Source organism: Culicoides brevitarsis, chromosome 2 (genome assembly GCF_036172545.1).
Source record: "Culicoides brevitarsis isolate CSIRO-B50_1 chromosome 2, AGI_CSIRO_Cbre_v1, whole genome shotgun sequence".
In the NCBI taxonomy this organism is placed as follows: domain Eukaryota; kingdom Metazoa; phylum Arthropoda; class Insecta; order Diptera; family Ceratopogonidae; genus Culicoides; species Culicoides brevitarsis.
The window spans coordinates 23,515,654-23,535,362 of record NC_087086.1 but is presented as its reverse complement, the minus strand read 5'-3'; the positions used below and the strand labels follow the sequence as shown (position 1 = coordinate 23,535,362).

At 31.6% G+C, this 19,709-nt stretch overlaps 6 protein-coding genes across 7 annotated transcripts in view; 4 read left to right on the top strand and 2 right to left on the bottom strand.

Annotated features, from left to right (window-relative positions):
- Positions 1–102: 102 nt before the first annotated feature.
- Positions 103–1,887, bottom strand: LOC134828771 (uncharacterized). The gene is made up of 3 exons (XM_063841758.1): positions 1,745–1,887; positions 1,374–1,683; positions 103–1,317 (listed from the first exon to the last, which is right to left on the bottom strand). Exons 1-3 carry the CDS (start codon positions 1,885–1,887, stop codon positions 103–105), a joined length of 1,668 nt encoding a protein of 555 aa, XP_063697828.1.
- Positions 1,888–2,994: 1,107 nt separating this feature from the next.
- On the top strand, positions 2,995–5,729 carry LOC134831457 (steroidogenic acute regulatory protein-like). The gene is made up of 7 exons (XM_063845187.1): positions 2,995–3,325; positions 3,404–3,870; positions 3,931–3,984; positions 4,049–4,178; positions 4,246–4,388; positions 4,517–4,777; positions 4,837–5,729. The coding sequence occupies exons 2-7, from the start codon at positions 3,484–3,486 to the stop codon at positions 5,524–5,526; spliced, it is 1,665 nt and encodes a 554-aa protein (XP_063701257.1). The 5' UTR covers positions 2,995–3,325; positions 3,404–3,483; the 3' UTR covers positions 5,527–5,729.
- Positions 5,730–5,911: 182 nt separating this feature from the next.
- Positions 5,912–7,814, top strand: LOC134828770 (uncharacterized). Its single transcript, XM_063841757.1, has 3 exons — positions 5,912–7,319; positions 7,377–7,671; positions 7,791–7,814. Exons 1-3 carry the CDS (start codon positions 5,935–5,937, stop codon positions 7,812–7,814), a joined length of 1,704 nt encoding a protein of 567 aa, XP_063697827.1. The 5' UTR covers positions 5,912–5,934.
- Positions 7,798–12,921, top strand: LOC134830904 (breast cancer type 2 susceptibility protein homolog). The gene is made up of 3 exons (XM_063844517.1): positions 7,798–8,768; positions 8,829–9,366; positions 11,517–12,921. Exons 1-3 carry the CDS (start codon positions 7,834–7,836, stop codon positions 12,852–12,854), a joined length of 2,811 nt encoding a protein of 936 aa, XP_063700587.1. The 5' UTR covers positions 7,798–7,833; the 3' UTR covers positions 12,855–12,921.
- On the bottom strand, positions 9,364–10,633 carry LOC134832364 (retinaldehyde-binding protein 1-like). Its single transcript, XM_063846358.1, has 3 exons — positions 10,245–10,633; positions 9,787–10,193; positions 9,364–9,605 (listed from the first exon to the last, which is right to left on the bottom strand). The coding sequence occupies exons 1-3, from the start codon at positions 10,631–10,633 to the stop codon at positions 9,406–9,408; spliced, it is 996 nt and encodes a 331-aa protein (XP_063702428.1). The 3' UTR covers positions 9,364–9,405.
- A 630-nt stretch (positions 12,922–13,551) lies between the features above and the next one.
- LOC134831828 (sodium-dependent nutrient amino acid transporter 1) overlaps positions 13,552–19,709 on the top strand; it is a 29,641-nt gene continuing 23,483 nt past the window's right edge. The window contains exons 1-2 of one of the 2 annotated variants that reach the window (XM_063845653.1): positions 13,552–13,721; positions 14,572–14,981. The gene's annotated coding sequence lies outside the window, so the exon portion shown is untranslated. Of the gene's footprint in view, positions 13,761–14,571; positions 14,982–19,709 lie in introns of both variants that reach the window. The other variant, XM_063845652.1, reaches the window with a different exon arrangement.

Sequence of the window (19,709 nt, the reverse complement as noted above, 5' to 3'; positions counted from 1 at the left end):
TTGAAATTGGTCACGTGACTTAAAAAAATTTCATTTTAATTTTCTGCTCTTCGAATCAAATTTATGAAGACTCCGTTTCGTTGCACGGACATTGCATTTTATTTATTTATAACAAAAGCAATAGTTTTTCATGTTTGCATCATTCACACAATCGCTTTGTTTTCCGTACCAATTAAGTCGGCTGATGGACCCTGATAAATGATACCCAATATCCTCATTGTACTTTACTGTGGCTTCAAATTCACCGCGACTTGGTTTTGCAACAAATGACACGAGATAATATGTTATATCTCCAAAAAGACTTTTTCCCATGTATGCATTAAGAATGTGCTTTAAACGTAACTCTGCACATTTATTTGAATATTTTGTCGTGGCCTTAGTTTTTGCTTTGTAGGTTTTTAATTTTTGATTCATGACATTTATTACAAAATCAACTGCCTTCTTAATTTCAGTGGAATTTTTGTCAATTTTTTCGTAAGGAGTGCATGTACACCAATGTTCCTCGATACTTGCGTCTTCACAAGATCTCTCTGGTATCTCCTCAAAAAGACTTTGACACGAGGCACATGAAGAAGATGAAAGATTTTCAGTGAATGATTTAGACAATGATAACACATTCTTTAGTGTCACATGCAAGTCAAACGGGGTTGTAAGACGATTTTTATTTATTTCGAAATTTCTCACGTAATCGAAATATTTCTCCTTGAACCATGCTGGGAATGAGAAGAAGATGAATGGAAGTCGTTCCTCGTACCATCCAATAAGTAATTTGCGCACATCTCCAAATCTTACTCCATGATCACTGAAAAACACTACCAGCGCATCGTTCAAGATTCCTGTTTCATTTAATTTTACAACGTAACTCAGCATTTGCGCATCCATGGCAGTTGGCGAAGAAAAATCATTGTGAGAAAAGGAACTTGTCCAGAAGAGCCCAAAATACGGATTTCCTTTGTATTGCGTGGCAAAATCAACGGCATACTGGTATATATGATCTGCATACGTTTGATAGCCGAGACACACGTCAAGATGGTCTTCTTTCTTCTTTTGCAAATAGCTTTCTGCCGCCAGTCCAAATGGACGAAAATAATGGTCAACTGGAGGTGACACAAATCCAGTTTTGTGATAATTGAATGTATTAATAGACATTTCGTCTTCGGCATATGCTGTTGCATATCCATTTTCCTTAAATGTGTACCAAACCATAGGACAAGCATCAAGTTTACCCATTTTAGTTGGACTACAAACTTTGTATGACATTGTACTATTAAATCCAGTAAGTATTGCCATTAAATTTGGAAATGTGTTATCAGCAATCTAAAAAAAAAACGATTGATAGCCTTATAATATGAAGGAAATTTAATTTTTCTTGCCTTGTTGTAACCTTCAAGTTCCATCCAGCCGTTGGAATGTAAATAGTTAGCAGTTTTTGGCATTGATCGCTTCAGATTTAGTCGTGAAATACTGTCAATTCCAATAAGTAACACACTTAATGGCCTTTTTTGAGTACTATTATTACTAAATTTTGGCTTTTTGAATCTTTTAACAACGTCAGACTTTTTTCGAACCAAAGCATAACCATTTTTGTAGACTACATTTCCATTTACTTTACATCGAACTAAAACAAATTCCGATTTTTCTGGCAACTGGATTTTATTATGAAAAGATTTGCAAGTAGAAAGGCTAAAAAAATTTGTAAATATTAATATACTAATATTTTTATAGAAAAGTTAAATAAAATTACTTAATATTATTGTCCGATCCATTCACCCGAGTTATATTTTGATAACAGCATTGTAAACTTGATGAATTTTGTGCGTAGTTTTTGATAACAGATTCATTCAAACTAAGTGTAACTATATCCTTGTCCCACTCTTGTTGTATCATTGTTAATGGTGGTTTTGAATGACATGACCTGATATCATAATTTTGAGTTTTTATGTTTTATCACAATTAAATTTAAACTTACTTTGGTAAATGCCTGTGAAAAAGTTTCATAACATCCCGCGAAAACGGATCAACATCCAATAATTTGCATCCTGCTCCATAAACTAAGTATTTATCATGATTTATTGTTTTATTTTCAAATATATTTTGCTTTATTGCAATACTTGCACTATTATTGAATGAAACTATCATTACCGTCGATGAGTTATTAGAATATGATGCAAATATAGTCAAATAAGTGAAAATTGAAATGAACGAGAAAATTAATATTGAAATGAAAATATTCTTCTTTATTTTGGTCCTTTTGTATTTTTTAATCTCTTTTGAACCTAATAAAGATTCCAACTCTGTTTGTTTTATTCGCGTCATTTTTTTTCCGCTAAAATGTGTTAACACAACCGTTTCTGGTATCAAAATAATATTACGAAATTTTGCTACTGTATGATTAGGAATCATAAAATAGTGTTTTATCACACACATAGAGATATCAAATTCCGCAAGAGCATAAACATCGAGCATATTTTGTATAATATATTTATGTATTATTATCAAACATATATGTATGATCATGTCAAGATTGCCCGGTTGATTATCAACAAATTTAACAAGAATAAATATATATATTTTTTAATAATTTATATATTTTTTAATGAAAATGAAAAACAAAATTAATTTTTAAAAGAAAATTTGATAAATGCTACCAAACATAAAATAAAAGTTTAAAAAGATAAAGCATTTTAGTTTAACAAACATTTTTACATTTCGAATTTTTTACTCTTTGAACTTTTAAAATCAAAGTTTTCATTTTTCTAAATAAATAAATTTTTGTGACAACATTAAGTGATTTGTGAAATTTTTACATGCATATTTTAATTCATAAAACGTTTTTTCAATGACTATTTTTGTCAGGTTTAGTTAAATATATATTACAAGATAAATTACAAATTTATTTATATATTTCAAAAGGGGTAAAAAATATATATTAAAAAGAAGATTTGGAGTGGCCTCATGTTCGAAAATAGCTGTCATTCATTTAGTCATAGCCCGTATCAAAATAAAAATACGAAGAAAAAATACGAAATACACCAAATAGAGATATAATTGAATTCAAATCAAAATACTAAAGCCAAATTTACCAATAGCTATATAACAATTGTTCCAAAAGTGCAAAAGAAAGGGTGCAACTTGTCAGAAAAATTAAGAAGAAACTAAGAGAACAATGACTGCAAATTCAGTCGTCGTTGTTTTCAAAAACTTTTTATATGTAACTTTTTTGTTTTTATTTATCGCTTTGAGCTTCTTTTCTCGCGTCTTGTTTGTGTAATTTTACACTAGCAACATAACAAAGAACAAAATAATGATCACAACATTGTTCTAGGTGAGTTTTGAAAAAAAAATCTTCGGTAAAAGTTAATGACCTCAAAGCTCTTATCAAACAAAATCTTTTTCTTTGCAGCAGTAGTAGTTAAACTAACACGTAGTTGCACCAATTATTGTTATAGTTTAGGAAAAATTTGGTGGAGGCGATACGAAATCATGTCGGCAACTTTATATCCTGGCCGTGGACGCGGATTACCAAACAATCCGTATGTCGAGTTTCCACCGACTCCACAGTCTCGCGGGTTCCCACCACCACACATGTCAGATGACTTTATTTCTGGTTTCATGGAGGATGGACGAATGTCGGTCGTTCGCCGTTTCTTCTGTCTTTTTGTCACATTTGATCTCGTTTTCATCACACTGCTGTGGCTAATTTCGATTATGATCACGGGTGATAACATCAGGAACGCCTTTGAGAATCAAATTGTCCACTATTCAATTTATACCTCGCTATTCGACATTGTCATGGCCGCCGTTTGTCGATTTACGGTGCTTTTACTATTTTATGCTTTGATTTATATGAATCATTGGATCATAATTGCAGTAAGTCTTTGATTTTTGAACTGATTTGTTGTATTTGTACTAAATTTTTAAACCTTCCAGCTGTCAACTAGTGGCTCTTGTGCATTTTTAATTTCAAAAGTATTTGTCTATGATGTAAGTTCATAAGTTTTTTATTCAATTTGTAAAATATCATTCGACTTGTTGTTTTTCCCTACAGTGGACAAAAAATCAAGAACCCGTCTTTCAAGTCCTTTTAGTATTAGTGTCGTTCATTTTGGCATGGGGTGAAGCCTGGTTTTTAGACTGCCGTGTTATTCCACAAGAGAATTATGCACGAACTTATTGGCGTGAGTTTTTTTTTTCAATAAATTTTGTGATGCAAATTGATTAACTTTGCCTTTCTACAAACAATAGCTGGCAATCCTTCAATTAATCAACAAGCGTCTATGTTGAATCCGTTCTTACAAACACTCACGAACTCACTACATCCGGAGAGTGTCGCTAACTTTTATTCCCCTTTCGAGTCCATCCACAATAGTGACGATGAAGATGATAAGGTATGCACATTTTTGATGTATTTAAATTTTGTTCGATCGATAAAAATTCGAAAGAATTTGAAATTAAAATTTAGTTTTGATCGTTCTCTTGTCCGATAAATATCATGAGTCTCGTAAATTTCTTGCAGGAAGAAGAATACAAAGAGATGGGTGTAGAATGTGTCAAAAAGGCATATAACTTGCTGGAAGAATCGACAGAGTGGAAAGTGGAGAAAGTTACAAATAAAGGAGATACAATCAAAAGTACTCACAAAGATCGCGTCGGAAAAATATTCAAACTAACGGGAACAGTCAATTATCCAGCAAAGCTGTTGCTAAAAGAGCTATTTTATAATATTGAGCACGTACCTACATGGAACCCCACACTTTTGGAGTCGAAAATAGTTAGAGTGAGTATTTTCGTTGAATTTTTCGAACAAAGTAAAAAGTAATACAAAATTTGTTGCAGAAAATCGACAACCACACGGACATTTCGTACCAAGCAACAACGGCATCCGGTGGAGGCATGGTTAAATCTCGCGACTTTATCAATCTTCGATGCTGGCAATTGTTTCAAGATGGAAAAATTTTGGAAAATTACGATGTAGATACCGACACGCTTTGTCGTCTCGAAACGGAAGAGGAAAAATTAGAGAGAACGGCTCCTCAGAAGCTCGCCACATCCCTTAAACTGGAATCCGAGCATTTGCGACCGGATCGCGATGCGTTCGTCACTCTTAGTAAAAGTCTGGGAGCAAAGAATTTTGGTTTTGATAGTGAGGGATTCGCTGATGCCTCCAACGAGATCCCAAATGCACCACAAAGTGATGACGAGGATTCGTGGCAAGAGAAAGTTTATGTGAGTGCTGCCGTTAGCATTGATTATCCAAGTGTTGCGATGAACACAAAATACATTCGTGCTCAAAACATCATTTCGTGCTGGGCTTTCCGTGAGATTCGCAATAAGCCAAATACTTGTATCTTTGAATGGTTACTGTGTCTCGATCTCAAAGGATACATACCGAAATATGTGTTAGATCAATCGTATACCACTTTCATGCAAGATTACATGACACACTTGAGGAAACACGTGAGGGAGCTGACAGCCCAAGGTTCTGTGGAATCAATTGTGGAAGAGCAAGAAGCTTCACGTTCGTAAAGTGCCTGAAAAAAATTACCACAGCCGTGATTTAATTGACAATTTTTATTGAATTTGGATTTTATTTTCATAAATTGGCATGAAAAATACTAAAATTTACCATAAACTTAATATAACCACGAACATTTTTATTTAGAAAATTGTTTATTGAATTTGTTTTGAAAAAAAAGATGTATCATTTATTTTGTACTAAAAACTTTCAATCAGAAATACAATATAATAAAAAAATATTTCCGTCTTTTTAATTGAATTACTCTGTACCTCCTACCAATTTTATTTGAAACTCTCTGTATTTGTATGGTACGTTTCGTGTACGTGTCTGTAGTCGCAAATGTCAAAATTTCAAAACAAAACAACCCGCGAGTTTTCACTTTTCTTTTGATTTCAAAAGGAAATCGACGTAAATAAATGGATGACGTGATTGAGTCTAGTCCAAATTATAAAGTGAAAATTGTTCACAAACGCCAAATACGGTCACAAAAATATTTAAAAATTCGTAAAAAAGAAATTAAGAGTCAGAATTTCGCAGCAACTTCGGATGAATTATCAGCACTGGGCTGCAGTGTGATACCAGAAGAGCCGATTGAGATACGGGACAACGAAGAAAGTGATATTGAAACCATAAATGAAACTCCAGATTGTTCGAAATTGATCTCAAAAGACAATGAGGTAAGCCTCAATGAATCAATTATTTCGAATAATCTGGAAATTCAATCAACCAAAGATTCTTCAGATAAATCTTCGGAATCAGATTGCATAGTAATAAATGAAAACGTTAATGTCGAAATGCCTCCATTACAATTCAAACAACCAAAAAATAAATTGTTCTATGACGTTTTTCCACTAAATATATTTGAGACACAAGACCAGGAAGCGGAGCAAGATGATGAAGAGGACAGTTTGGTGCTTCCTCAAATGATCTCGAAGATATCTGTCAAAGCTTCCGACATGCCAATAAAGAAATGCGATTTCTATGAAAATCTTCGCTTTATTCAAAAAGGCATTGCTGGTCAAAAAATTAATAAAAACACAGACGAACTTCCATTGCATTTGATAAAAACCTTAGAAGGACATTCTGAGCAGAAAGAAACGTTGGAAATTGAGGACCCCGCTTATGAAAGCCAAATTGAACTTTTTTGTGATGAATTTTACGGAGGATTAGGACCCACAACTGAAAGACTGAGAAACCCTTCGCCAAAATTTGCTCGATGGACAATTTTTTCTAAGGAAAATCGATGGAAAAGATTTTGCAAACGTCAAGAATTCAAAAATGTCTACGGAAAAACATTTCCCACTATGTATCAGAATATTCTAAGTCAATATCCCCCATTTCAACATCAAAAGTTAGATAAAAGCAAGTTCCATGGAGAACATCTACCGATGCAAGTTCAAAAAATTGTGGAAGATTTTGAAGAGCTAGAAGGACCCGACAAATCTCCGAGCTGTTCCCCCATTCGATTGAGCTTAAAAAAGCCGCAAGTGGTGTATAAAAATACCAAAGAGAAGAGAAATCTTGAATTCAATGAAGAAATGGACTATTCCGATCATTCAGAGTGTGATATCGAGGACGTCACACCTTTCATTTATCACGAAAACTTAAATATGCCAACTGAGTTAGATTTTAGTCGAGAATCAAATATTCTATTGGAGCTCAGTGGACTCACTCAAAAGTTGATGGAAAACAGTCAGAATGTCAATCAAAGTTTAACTAGTCCAAATCGAAGTCTATTGAAGCCACCTGATGATTTTGGTCCAGAATCTAGTCCCAGCAGTGGAACTCCAAGCAGTCAAAAGTAATTCTTTGTTTATTTATTAATTTTTTGTAATTTTTAACATTTTTTGTGCTTTAGATCTCTTCATTTATCAAACTTTGGAAGCCAAGAAAAATGGAATGATGAATACTTTGTGAATACTCGAACTGTTGATACTGCCACCAGTCCAATAAAGCTTGAGATTCTTCCTACTACTCGAACAATAGCCACAAGTCCATTTAAGTTTGAATTTGATTCGTCAAAATTTATTGAAACGGAAGAAGTGAAACCAAAACCATCAGCGTCTACTGGATTTGGTCTAAGTAGTGAAAAAATTGGACAAATAGCTAAACCAAACAATTTTGTTGAAGAATTTCGTAAAACCAGCAATTCTGTAACAGATTTTACAGGATTTGGTCTGGCTAGTGGAAAAAACATAACTGTACAAAATACTAAATCTGTGAATATTTTCAATGACATCTTGGACGAATTTCCATTAAATGCTGTTTCTAGCTTCAAGGGCTTTGGACTGGCTAGTGAAAAACCAATTAACCAAATGTCTAAATCAAAAATTTGTGTTGTAGAAAATTCTCTATCAAAATGTGATTCAGCACCTGGTTTTACTGGGTTTGGTCTCGCTAGTGGAAAATCGGTACTTCAGAATACCAAAGCTGTGAATATATTCAATGAAATTTTGGACGAATTTCCAATAGAAACTTCTACGTTTAGAGGTTCAGGATTATGTAGTGCAAAATACATCGTAGGTGAAAGTAGTAAAACAACCACTTTATTAAACGATATCCTAGGAGATTTTTCAAAGAATACAGTGGTCGGTGAAAGTAATTCAAAAACTTCATATTCAAAGCCGATCCCAAAAGAACTGGAAGATAATTCGTTTGACAATCAAATAAGTGAAGTTGTTTTTAGCCCACCAAACCCAGTTGAAAAAAGTGCTCAGGAAAATTCGAAAGTTAGTCCATTAAATACAAAGGAAAATATTCAACCGTTGCCAAAGCGTGTCAATCAACTCCGGTCACCACAAGTAACCAAGTCGCCTTTAATTGAATCGCCAGAAGCATTCATGAGTAACTTAATAAATCGACAATCGATAGCAGCAAGTACTCCACTTATGAACAAGAGAGGAAATTTTAAAAATTCATCAGTTAGGCGAACTAAATTACTAAATCGCTTGACAGAAGATCCGGAAGAGCTTGAAAAGAGCGCTTTGCTAGAAGAAATGACAATTGATATGAAGGAAATGCGAAAAATATCTTACTCTGAACAAGCCAAAGAGATTGAAACAAAATCCGAAGCTATGAAAGCAGCGATGCCTGGAGCATTGTTTGTGAGAAAACAACAAGAAAATAGAGTAAGCTGGCAGAATTTTGTGAGAGAAATCAGAAATTGTCAACCATCGATTGAAATTGCAGCAAAGGACTTAACATTTGATAATGCAAAGCATTTTCGGTTTAATTTGTTGCAGATATGTAGGTAAGTTTCATTTTCATTTTTTTGGAACCTGAATACATTCTAACATTTTAATTTTTATAGCAAATCTGAACTGGAATCCAACAAGATGTATTTTTCAATATCTCCTGCAATCAAAATAATTCCTGATGAGAAATTCCGAATAGGGTTTGGTGAATTTTTCAACACTTTTATGACTTTGCCAGGAGTAAACAAAAAACTAATATCACCAAAATGGTTTCAACATCACTATAAAATGGTAGTTTTTAAATTATTCCTATATGCGAAAAGGGCAAAAGTTGCTCTAGGAGTATTTTTGACTCCGCAAAACATAATTGAACAGATAAAGTTTCGTTACGATCTGGAAATCGATAAAGTCGTTAGATCGGCTATTAAGCGATGCATCGAAGGAGATGATGTTCCAGGAAAACGTCTTGTGTTGGAAGTAGTTGATATCCAAGAAAATGTTGTAACTTTTAGTGATGGTTGGTATGCAATAAAAACTGAATGTGATTTTGAATTAAAAAAGAAAATCAAAGAGGAAAAACTTTGGATTGGACGTAGAATCATAACATCAGGAGCGGAAATTAAGAATCTGGATGCTTTTTGTGACCCGATCAATGTAAGTACCCTTTATTCTAATTTTGACATAATTCTAAATTTAATCTACTTCAAGTTTACGAAAACTGCCCTGTGTGCCATACATTGAATTTGTCGACTCATCATTAAATCCCAAAGGTTTTTTAAGAGCACTCAGTGCTCCCTCTCGTTCTCCTTCAGTGTAAAGATCCAATTTCACCTGCATTTTGTCGTGAAGCAAGATTAGATCACGTTTAACTGCTAGCTCATTTTTCCATGATTCTAAAATTAAAAAAGTTTTCGGTATTTTTAAAATGATTAATTTTGACTTTTATGTCGTTATAACATTATGATGAGGTGACAAAAGCATATACAATTTATTTTTCCAGTTTAAATGGATGACAAAAAGTTAAATAATTAGATTTAATACCGAGGTGTCGATTGAAAATTAAAATTGTCTTACCAATCATTTGTTTCATCGGAATTTTCCCCCCGTACTCCGCTGGTAGTAAATCTCGTGCAATTTTGTCACATTCGTCAATATCTTTGTAGATATTTATCCTCTTTCTCATTTTCTCACTTATTAGTGCCATACCGAAATCAACAGCAAACTTGATAGAAGGACTTAAATTGAATGCAATAACGGTTTTGTGTCTCATAGGAATTATTCGTTCTCCGTTCTTTACAATGCGAACAGCTTCCTTTGGCGTAAACAACGTCATGTGCTTCAAACCTAGTCCGGCACAGTCAACTACATGCACAAAACCGCGAATTTGATTCTCCTCATCTTCCATCAGAGTTTCATAGCAAATGCCAAAAATTTTGATCATGTCCAAGTTAATGTATTTAGAAGGATCAAAAACACCTGGCCTAAAATATAAATTTTCAATTAATAAGTTTAATGTTTAAATACCATTTTACCTGTAAAAGATGATTCTTCTATTGAAATCGTCCCTCCCTGGCAAGACAAAAATATGTCCCAGGTCTAATAATTCAACCATTCTGGGCAGCAGATGATCTAAATCGTGAAAAACCATACCTTCACGTGCGTTTCTTAGCAAGATGAACCGTTCCAAGTTATCTTGAGCCATTGCAACATTGAATTTCTTAGCTCGCAGAAAGCGCAAGAGAAATTTCGCATCCATTCGTGCCAAATCTATGCGTGAATTGGACATTATCCATTCGCGAAGTGCTTTTATAGCTTGCGTTCGTCTATCTTCTGTTTCTCGAAGTTCGTCCTCCGAGAATTTCCTTAACTCATTCGACAGCAAGAATTCATAATTATCAATTGTTGTAAGACTTTTGTGCATTTTATGAGTTGTTTCTGCAAAACAAAGAATTTAACTGATTTAAAAGTTGAGTTAGTGGTTAGTTGCAACAAATGCATTTTGTGCAAAGTCATGTTTTGATTCAACCTTTTGTCCATATTTGTTACGACATATTTATTGTGTTATGTCAAGTTTGCTCAACCTATATTGGATTGATCACATTAATCATTATTTTTCTTTTTCATATTTGTTTGATTTGACAAAAAATTGAGATTTCAACACGAAATTTTATGAATTGAAAGTGCAAAACGGCAATTATGTTCTTAGCGTGACGTAATTGTTATAGTACAAATAATTATTTTTAGGAGGGGTACTTTTTTCAGTTCATGAGATCTTGTAAAATGCAATTAAATGCATCAGTAAGGTCATTAAAAAATGGCATATGGGTAAAATTTAAAAAAAAATGACACAAAAAATGTATCTTAGTGCAAACTTCTTAAAATTATTCTAAAATAATTAATTTTTTAAAGATTTAAATTTAGAACTTTAAAAATAAAAATTTAAAAATAAATTAATTTTTTAATCACTTTCTACGAAATCTTCTATAATTTTCTGGTTTTGTTAGAACTTGCTATTTAAATGATCTTTACTTAGAAATGTTAACTTATTTTTTATATTGATCACCTATCCTGCTAACACACTTGTTGATCGTTTGGATACACTTAATGGACTAAAATAACGAATGCATTGTTGATTTTAACTGCCCGTCGGTTTTGCAGTAACGACATTTGTTAAATTACTGTTTTATTGACTTTAGCACGTCTCTTATGAGAGTTTGGTACACGTTGAACGAGTATTGAATAAAATAAGAAACGGTTGTACTAATTTTGAATAATTTATAATGTATTTTTTCTGTTTTTTTCAGATGCCTGACAGTGTTCGTCTTAAAATACATTACAACAGTACGCGAATAGCTCCAGTTGATGCAAAACTCGGGTACCAACGAAATCCTTTGCCTCTGTTAGTAAGGATGAATGACATCAAAATACAAGGAGGTCTTGTCTCAAGTGTTCTCGCGTATGTAGCTCGCGTTTATCCTCTGATATTTCAGAACAAATTGACAAAAGAATATTACAACGAACATCAAGAACGTCGTCTATGCATCAAATGGGAAGCAGATCGATCTGCAAGAGCCAATAAAATTCTAGAGGAGACCACAGAAGAAGTGAAAAATGACCTTAAATTAACATCTTTTGATGCTTCGCCTGGCACGAAAGAAGTACATCAGTTAAGATGCGCTATCGAAGAAGGATCTGACACATTCAATATAAATCCCGCACAACGTATTTTACTTGACAACGAAAATGAGCGAATTAACAACGAGATCGCTCGACGTATCTTGAACAAGTCGAGAACGCTTGCTTGGCAAGTGTCTCCTTGCTTGAGGATGTGTGTCTTAGATGTGCATCAACCGAAAACGGGAGTGATTCTCACAATTTGGGATCCTAAAGACGTTTACAATCCAAAAATTAAAGAAAATCAAGTTTTTAAAATAACAAATCTTAATCCGAGTGTCTGTGATGGTGCCTTAAGACTTTTCAGTACAAATAGCACAAAATTTGAACAAGTTCATGCAAGTTTCGCAGATATTGCGAGATTTAATAGAAATGTGACTCAATTAGAGGACATCTCAATACTCAAGACGAATCCACCTGAATTTGACGAAGTGGATATAAATTGTTATGTTGTGTTTGTTCAGAGGAAAGATCAAGTGAATTTAGTTTACGTTACGAATGCGAAAGGCGACATGGTCATCATTAATTTTTGTTCATCTTTAGAAGAAAGTGGATACAGTGAAATTGTCAAGGAGGGTGTTTTCTTGTCGTTTCAAAATCTACAATGGCGATCAGTAGGCTCCAGTACAAGTGTTATCCCGACTCTGTTTGTTAAGAATTTATTTACTAAAATTACATTGTTGACCGACAGAAAGGTGTCAGAAGAACAAAAAACTTTCATCCAGTCTTTCAACGGAATAGATTGTAATAAATTTGCTCAAGAATTGTCAATGAAACTAGGAATAGAACTGAATGCAGTTAAAATTAATGAGTCTCTCGGTGACACATCAAGACGAGAAATTGTAGAAACAAGTGTCAATCAAAGTAATGATAACAGTTTGGGGACCAGCAAGCGAAAGAGACTCGGGAATACTGTTCACACTGCAAAGAAAAAAATTTGCACGAGATCACAGACGAACATAAAATGATGCAAAAATAATAGATACTTAAATAAATTATTTGTTAATCTTCATTTTGGAAAATAAAATTATTTAAATGCACAAAAAAATAAATTAAATAAATATTTATTACCTATCCTTTAAAACGTACTAGATACCATTAACGGACTTTTATGTCGTTACTAAATTCAAATCAACGGAATTCAATTTTGCTTGAATTAGTCAGCATTGAAACTTTTAGTGGTGCCAACGACACTCAAAGTAAAGGAAATTATTTAGGTGGTATAATTTCATTCTAAGATATTAATATATTTATCTATTATTATATGTATTTATATTTATTTTAACATATATTTATAAAATAATAATCTTTTAACAAAAATTTATAATTCTTTTAAAAAAATATAATTTTTTTTAATTCATCATCTAAAATCTATGTTATTCAAACTTAAAATACAACACTTCTTATTTTTTTATACATTTTTACCATTTACATACCTATTATTATTAGGCATTTCTAATATTTTTTAAATTTATAAATTTTATTGAAAAAAAGAAACGAAATTATTGCAGCTAAAATTTTTACGTTTTTTTCTTTGAATGGAAAAAACAAGCCTTCATACAGGTATCAACGATATTTTTATATATATAGTATCTACTGCACACACGAATACTGTTGTCGATTGTTTTGGTTTAGTGCGATTTTGTCTTTCGTTTGGGAAACACCGTGTTTTCTTTTTCCGTCGTGTAAATATTGGAGTTTCTGTTAAGAACGAAATTATCCGTTTTGGATCGTGTGGGCGAGAAAAGAATCCTCTTTCAGAATTTTTTGAACGAGGACTTTAATTGTGTTGAGCTTTTTAATATATTTAAAAAAATATATTGCTTTTTCATGCGGTAAATATCTCCGTGTATTCATTTGCACCTGATTAAATAGTAAATTAAATTTTGCTTCTTGTATAAAAATTAAGCGTTTAAAATTTATTTTAATAAAATAAAGAAGTTTCCATCCCAACTAAGAAAAAGGTTTAAAATTAAATCAGGAAAAATAATACTTTAAATAAATCAGCAAAACTGAATAATGATAACAACGATATTGTGTCTATCATGTGGTTTTTGTGTTTGCATGAATATCAGTAAATAATAACAATTATTACTCGAATTGCTGCTGCGTGACTCAAACTTTTTTTTTGCAAAGTGAAACAATTTTTTCGCTCATTGAAGATATTAATTAATAATATTGTTGTTGTTGTTATTGAGTTAAGATGAGAAGATTTTTCAAATAAAAAATAATCTTAAAACAGATCACACAGACTAATTGCGTAAAATTAGCGCAAAAACGTGTGCCTCTAGACAATTTATTCCACCATTCTTATTATCACCATTGTTGTTAGTAATATTTCCTTCAAAATCGTCAAAAAAATGAAACTACTGAAAAAAAGCGAAACTTAAAAAAAATATATATGTGTAAAAATATGCCGTGAGAAAAGTTATTCAAGCATTTGATTTGTTACACATTTTTATTTTATTTTATTGTGATTGTTCGAAATAAAATATTAATTAAGACTCACTAAAAAGCAATAAATTCATTCTCGAATGTTTTAATTGAACATTTTATAAATTCATAGTCTTGTTGATAACTAAGCCTTGAACCTTCTTTATTTACCGAAATATTTCTCCTAATGTTTTTTATTTAGCAAGTGTAAACAATTTTTGCATGATGAATAATATTTTTTTCTTATTTCAGGCTGAAGTCGAACAAAAAGTATAAAGTTCGATAACAATCAAAATTGTCTCCGCCGAAATTGCGGCAAAATTGTGTGAATTAAAAAATTAAATAATGGATAAATATTTTAAAACTATTCCAGTGAAAAATAAAAATAATAAGCAAATAACGTAAGATATCAAAAAAAAAATACAAAAAGTGGGTCTCTCGTGTGCGATATTTGCAACAAATTGTATTGTCTTTTAAATATGTTCCGCATATATCGAATAAGATAAAGAAATAAAATATGCATGAGCTATAAATGAAAATACGAGCATGAAATATTGAATCCTTTATCATTCTCAAAGTGATAAAATTCGGTATCGCAATAAAAAATTGGATTTAATTTATGATACGAAAAAGGATAACTTCAGTTGAAATTATTTCGACAGGTAAGAATTTGTTTATATTTCGTTATGAATTTTTAAGTAAAGTATCGCTGCAAAAAAAAAATACAAAACAGAACGACCTTGAATGCGAGATGTACATAAAATTCCCTGAATCAATAAATAGAATGAAATACCTAAATGTTCTGTATAGATAAGTTTTGTGAACAATACAACTTGACACAGAAAATGGTGTCGGTTCAATTTATTTGTTAAATACCTGTAGGGCCTCAGATCAATGATCATTATTATTATCTCTTTTTTTATTGTTGCGAGTTTTTATTGAATTGTCTAAAAATGTTTTATGTATGAATTGGGATGTTTTGAGAAAAAAGATGATTGTTTTTTTTTAACGAATTTCAAATAAAACATATATTTGCTCAGATGATGAAATACATATATTTGAAAGTCATATTTTATCATTTTTAAATTTCCTGCCCGAGAAAGTCACACAAAATCCAAAATGATTTTAGAACTTTTTTAAAGTGTGAATACATCTTTAAATTCAACAATTTGATTATCATGGACATTAAATAAAGTAAGATATACGTCACTCAATAAGAGAATTTGGCCAAATAAAGTAGCTGCAGCAGTTTTACAATCAAGCAATTCGAAAATACGACATTCAAGATTAATTTTTCCGCTCTCATAATGTTTGAATCCTAAGTTGCGCACGTTCAGACAGTAATTTTTAATCAATTTCAAATCTTTTTCACTCCAATTTTCACTACGAACAACTTAGAGTTGCTCAAATTTTATTTTCACATTAAATAATTGTTTGCAACGGGTTTGAGGTACTTTTTTCTATTCATAGCTTTCTAAAAGGACAATATTTGAATTTATTCTATATTTTCAAAGCAAAACTCGCAGCTCAAACACAAAAAGTTATAATATTCAATAGCAACGGGCTCGATGATTGATTATTCTCTAAAGACAATTTTTGTAATAAGTTTAGTTATATATGCTCAACTATTTCAACTTTTGCGGGTTTTAACTTGTTGAGTTCATAAGAAATTTTCGTTTGTTGTTTTGATCAGCTATTATCTCAGTTTGCAGAAATCCATCATTTTCATCTATCTGCAGTTGATCACAATAAAAAATATCCTATAGCTTCAATTTTAGTGAAATTGTACTAAAATTATATAAAACAAATTATTAAATTAATTTAAAAAAAAAATTTGTTAAAAATTGTTCGTTTAAAAAAAAAAATTTTTTTTAAACTCTCATTTTCACGACTGTTCTTTAGTATAATTTCTCCCATTCTAGTCTCCACTCTGATAAGTCTCCCATATTCTCCATGATTTTTAAGTTTCTATAATACAATTTAAAGTCTTCTGAAATCCAGAAAGCAGTGATTCTCAATGTTGTTGTTTGACGACTTAATTTTGTTTCGAAGGACACTTTATAAAGTTCGTTGTTCTTCCGCAACCGAAATGTTATCATACAAAATTAAAATCGAATACGTTGTTGCGAATTTCGTGAAACTGAAAGCCAACTGAAAGTGAAATCAGAATAAAAGCAAAACAAAACTGGATAAAAACCTAGAAAAAGAATAAAAACGATTTATCAAGGCAAAAGTAGAGCTTGCTTTTTGACGGGAATATTCACTATAATGCACCTAAATCTCTACTCTCTTAATCGATATAAGCTCAATACAACTACTGTATCGCATGATATGACGTCGTCGTCATCGAACCTGTTTTGATCACTTAATATACAGTAAAAGAATCTAGACTTGATATACAGTACATGCAAATGAAGTATCACGTACCTAGCTTTGCTTGACAAATCATTTCGCACTTGCAATTCCAGTGAACGTCCACAGGTGAAGGAATTACCGTCATAAAGTGGTCCGTGTTGCATCGTAAAATTACTAGGTAGTTCATTAATTATGTAAAAAAAAGTTGTCAAGTTTTATCTTGACCTTTTTGTTGGCAATTTAGCTTGTGCCATGCTCGTTATATCGTCTCTCACATTCGTTTAGCTAAAAGCAACACACAAAAAACACAATAAAACAGTTTCATTTTCGTTGAAACACACTTTAAATATTTGTTATGCAAACAATGTTATAATACGTACTTTGGTGTATCATGTGGACAGACGAAAACATCTAGATTAGCGATAGTCTGACTTATTTCAAATTAGCGTTGATTAGCACCCAGAGGATTCAACGTGGAATGAATAAATGACCTTAAAGTAGGAAACAGTAGGCAAGTGTTTGTATAACTTTTACAACAGTAGCAGTTTAATTACCATTTACTGTCTGCTCTTGTTTACAAATTTGTAGTCAGACTACATAACACACAAGTTGCAATGTTTGCCAAACAATTAACACAAATGTTGTTTAGTGTCACAAGCAGTAGCGAAATTTAGTTCAGAAGAGCACAATTGACAATTTTTTTGATTATTTGACATTTTCAAGCAAAAAACTAGTCCACATCGTAATTATTTTTTATCACAAAAATATCGACTACGATTGAATGTCAATTAAAAACGTTTTGAATCATTTTTTTTCAACTAATATATTTGGACGTTTATTTAATCAATACTCGTCAAAGTCAACTTAAATGACGAAAGACAAGCCATTACAAGGACTCTTTTTATAAAAATTTGTTTTTACAATAAACAGACTTGCAAGTGTTGAAAATCATATTTGAAAAAAATCTACGTCACAAGCTCAAGAAAATCCAACTACAAAAAAAAATAATTATCATAGTACAAACAACAAACCTCATTTAATTAATCATAAAAATGTAAAAAAAAAGAATTCTCTCTTGACTTAAATACATAATAAATAAAATTCTCAGGTATTGCACTGTCTTTACCTGCGTACGATTTGCCATTCAAGCCAGTGTATGAATATGTTGATTTTTCCATTGTGATGTAAATGCAATGCAAATGCTTGAAGCACATAAAAAATCTCAAGAGATTTTACTTTCCGCGTAAAGAAACTGAAATCTAGTGGAAAAAAAACAGACAAAACATACAAAAATCATTTTATTACATTAAAAGCAGTAAGACAAAAGCGTATTTTATGTCTCTAATTCACGTAAAATACACACCGAGACTGTAAAAGTGAATTTGTTTATGCCAACTTTTGCTACTTTTGCACTTAAAAGAAATAAAATTAATGCGAAAACCACAAAAAATACTGCATTGAAATACATTAATTAAATTTTTCTATTTACACACAACTAGGTACATAATTTCTCTACAGCTTTGTTCAAATTTTTATTTTTCTCTTAATTACACACATTCGCAGCCAACAAAAAAAAACAAGTTTGTTATCTCTCTCTCAAAGTCTAGTCATAAAATATAAAACAAACAATAATTTGAGAAAAATTTAATAATTCATTACCGAAAATTAGGTCAAGTTTGATTTTTTTTTAAAAATGCTAAATTTCCTAGAATTGCAGTCGGATACATTTTTTTCAAGGTTGTTCCCGTCTTGTTGCTCAATTGATTTAAAGTCTATGGAAACACTTTTGGAATTGCGACAAATACATTTCAATTGATTGGCTATGCATTTGTTGTACGACTGATGCAGGCTAGCAAGATGCACAAAATGCGTCACATTTTGCAATAAATTATTCATCTGCTTATGAACTGAAACAAACAAAACAAATATTTGAGTTATGACTGTGACAAATGTGTTTTTACCATTTTTTCGAATAAAATCAGGTGTTTCGTTGCGAAAGAATGGGAAATGTCTCTAAATTTCTAACATTTATGCGGGCGCACTCTAGAATACTTTTTGTTTACTTTAGTAACGTTTATAGCATGAGGGTACTTAAATTTTAATCGTCGACTTAATCCCATTTTACGTACAAGTAAATTCAGTTAAGAGCTTGTAAACTCATCGCAAATTAAATAGCTAAGATAAGTGTTACAAACTCCATAAAAATACAAATATTACGTATAAAATGAAAGAAAAAATCCCACCTGGACAAGTTTGCCCTGAATTTACAGAAATATAACAAGTACTAGTCGCGTTTATATTGCCGTAGAACGCACTTTTTTTAATATAATTGAGGATAATCACTTGTTTGACACATTTCTGTGTGGCCTTAATCAAGGCTTATTTAATCGTTATTCCTGTGACCGATTCCCTTATTTTTTTTCTCGTTCGCATGTTGAACGATTATTCTATCATGAATGTTTTATTAGCAAATAAAGGACAGTTTCAAGTTACGGATTTATAGGCAAAACGTGGCGTAAAAGTCATAAATGTAGCGAATACATTTAATATTTTCATTTTTTGTCCTATTAAGATTTTAGTGAGAGTTGGTTTGAGCGTTTGTAATTTTTTTTTTCAAATTTAAATGATGAAAAAAAAATTTGTAGAAAAATCTAAAATAGAAATTTTGAAAAAACATTTTAGTCACGTGACCTAAATTTTCTTTCATTCATTTCAATAAAGAAATTTTTCATTAAACCAAAAGTGCTATTTTCATGGTTTTTTCCCATATTTATAACCTTTTTATTTTCCCCGTGTTTTGTTTCTAGAGAGTGACAAAAATTAAAGTAAATAATTTTTTGTTTGTATTAGAAAAATTAAATTAATAATAACAGGAACAGTCATCAAAGGGGGGAAGTTTACGATATCAACCAACTTGTTCCTGATACACTTAAAGTTAACGAGAATCGTAGATCAATTAATTGAAAAGTGTCTGAAAATACAAATAAACCTTCAAAGAATCAACAACAATGACTTCGAGCAAAATTAACCAATTG

Excerpts from the sequence above, each read along its gene's own strand:
- LOC134828770 (XM_063841757.1), top strand. The coding sequence starts at position 5,935 with ATGGATGACGTGATTGAGTCTAGTCCAAATTATAAAGTGAAAATTGTT. Across the intron at positions 7,320-7,376 it reads GGAACTCCAAGCAGTCAAAA|ATCTCTTCATTTATCAAACT; the intron begins GTAATTCTTTGT and ends TTTGTGCTTTAG. Across the intron at positions 7,672-7,790 it reads TTCGTAAAACCAGCAATTCT|CTTCAAGGGCTTTGGACTGG; the intron begins GTAACAGATTTT and ends TGCTGTTTCTAG.
- LOC134831457 (XM_063845187.1), top strand. The coding sequence starts at position 3,484 with ATGTCGGCAACTTTATATCCTGGCCGTGGACGCGGATTACCAAACAAT. Across the intron at positions 3,871-3,930 it reads ATCATTGGATCATAATTGCA|CTGTCAACTAGTGGCTCTTG; the intron begins GTAAGTCTTTGA and ends TAAACCTTCCAG. Across the intron at positions 4,778-4,836 it reads TGGAGTCGAAAATAGTTAGA|AAAATCGACAACCACACGGA; the intron begins GTGAGTATTTTC and ends AATTTGTTGCAG.
- LOC134830904 (XM_063844517.1), top strand. The coding sequence starts at position 7,834 with ATGTCTAAATCAAAAATTTGTGTTGTAGAAAATTCTCTATCAAAATGT. Across the intron at positions 8,769-8,828 it reads AATTTGTTGCAGATATGTAG|CAAATCTGAACTGGAATCCA; the intron begins GTAAGTTTCATT and ends TAATTTTTATAG. Across the intron at positions 9,367-11,516 it reads CTTTTTGTGACCCGATCAAT|ATGCCTGACAGTGTTCGTCT; the intron begins GTAAGTACCCTT and ends TGTTTTTTTCAG.
- LOC134832364 (XM_063846358.1), bottom strand. The coding sequence starts at position 10,633 with ATGCACAAAAGTCTTACAACAATTGATAATTATGAATTCTTGCTGTCG. Across the intron at positions 10,194-10,244 it reads AGAAGAATCATCTTTTACAG|GCCAGGTGTTTTTGATCCTT; the intron begins GTAAAATGGTAT and ends TTTATATTTTAG. Across the intron at positions 9,606-9,786 it reads TCCGATGAAACAAATGATTG|AATCATGGAAAAATGAGCTA; the intron begins GTAAGACAATTT and ends TTTTAATTTTAG.
- LOC134828771 (XM_063841758.1), bottom strand. The coding sequence starts at position 1,887 with ATGATACAACAAGAGTGGGACAAGGATATAGTTACACTTAGTTTGAAT. Across the intron at positions 1,684-1,744 it reads GGATCGGACAATAATATTAA|CCTTTCTACTTGCAAATCTT; the intron begins GTAATTTTATTT and ends AAATTTTTTTAG. Across the intron at positions 1,318-1,373 it reads AACTTGAAGGTTACAACAAG|ATTGCTGATAACACATTTCC; the intron begins GCAAGAAAAATT and ends TTTTTTTTTTAG.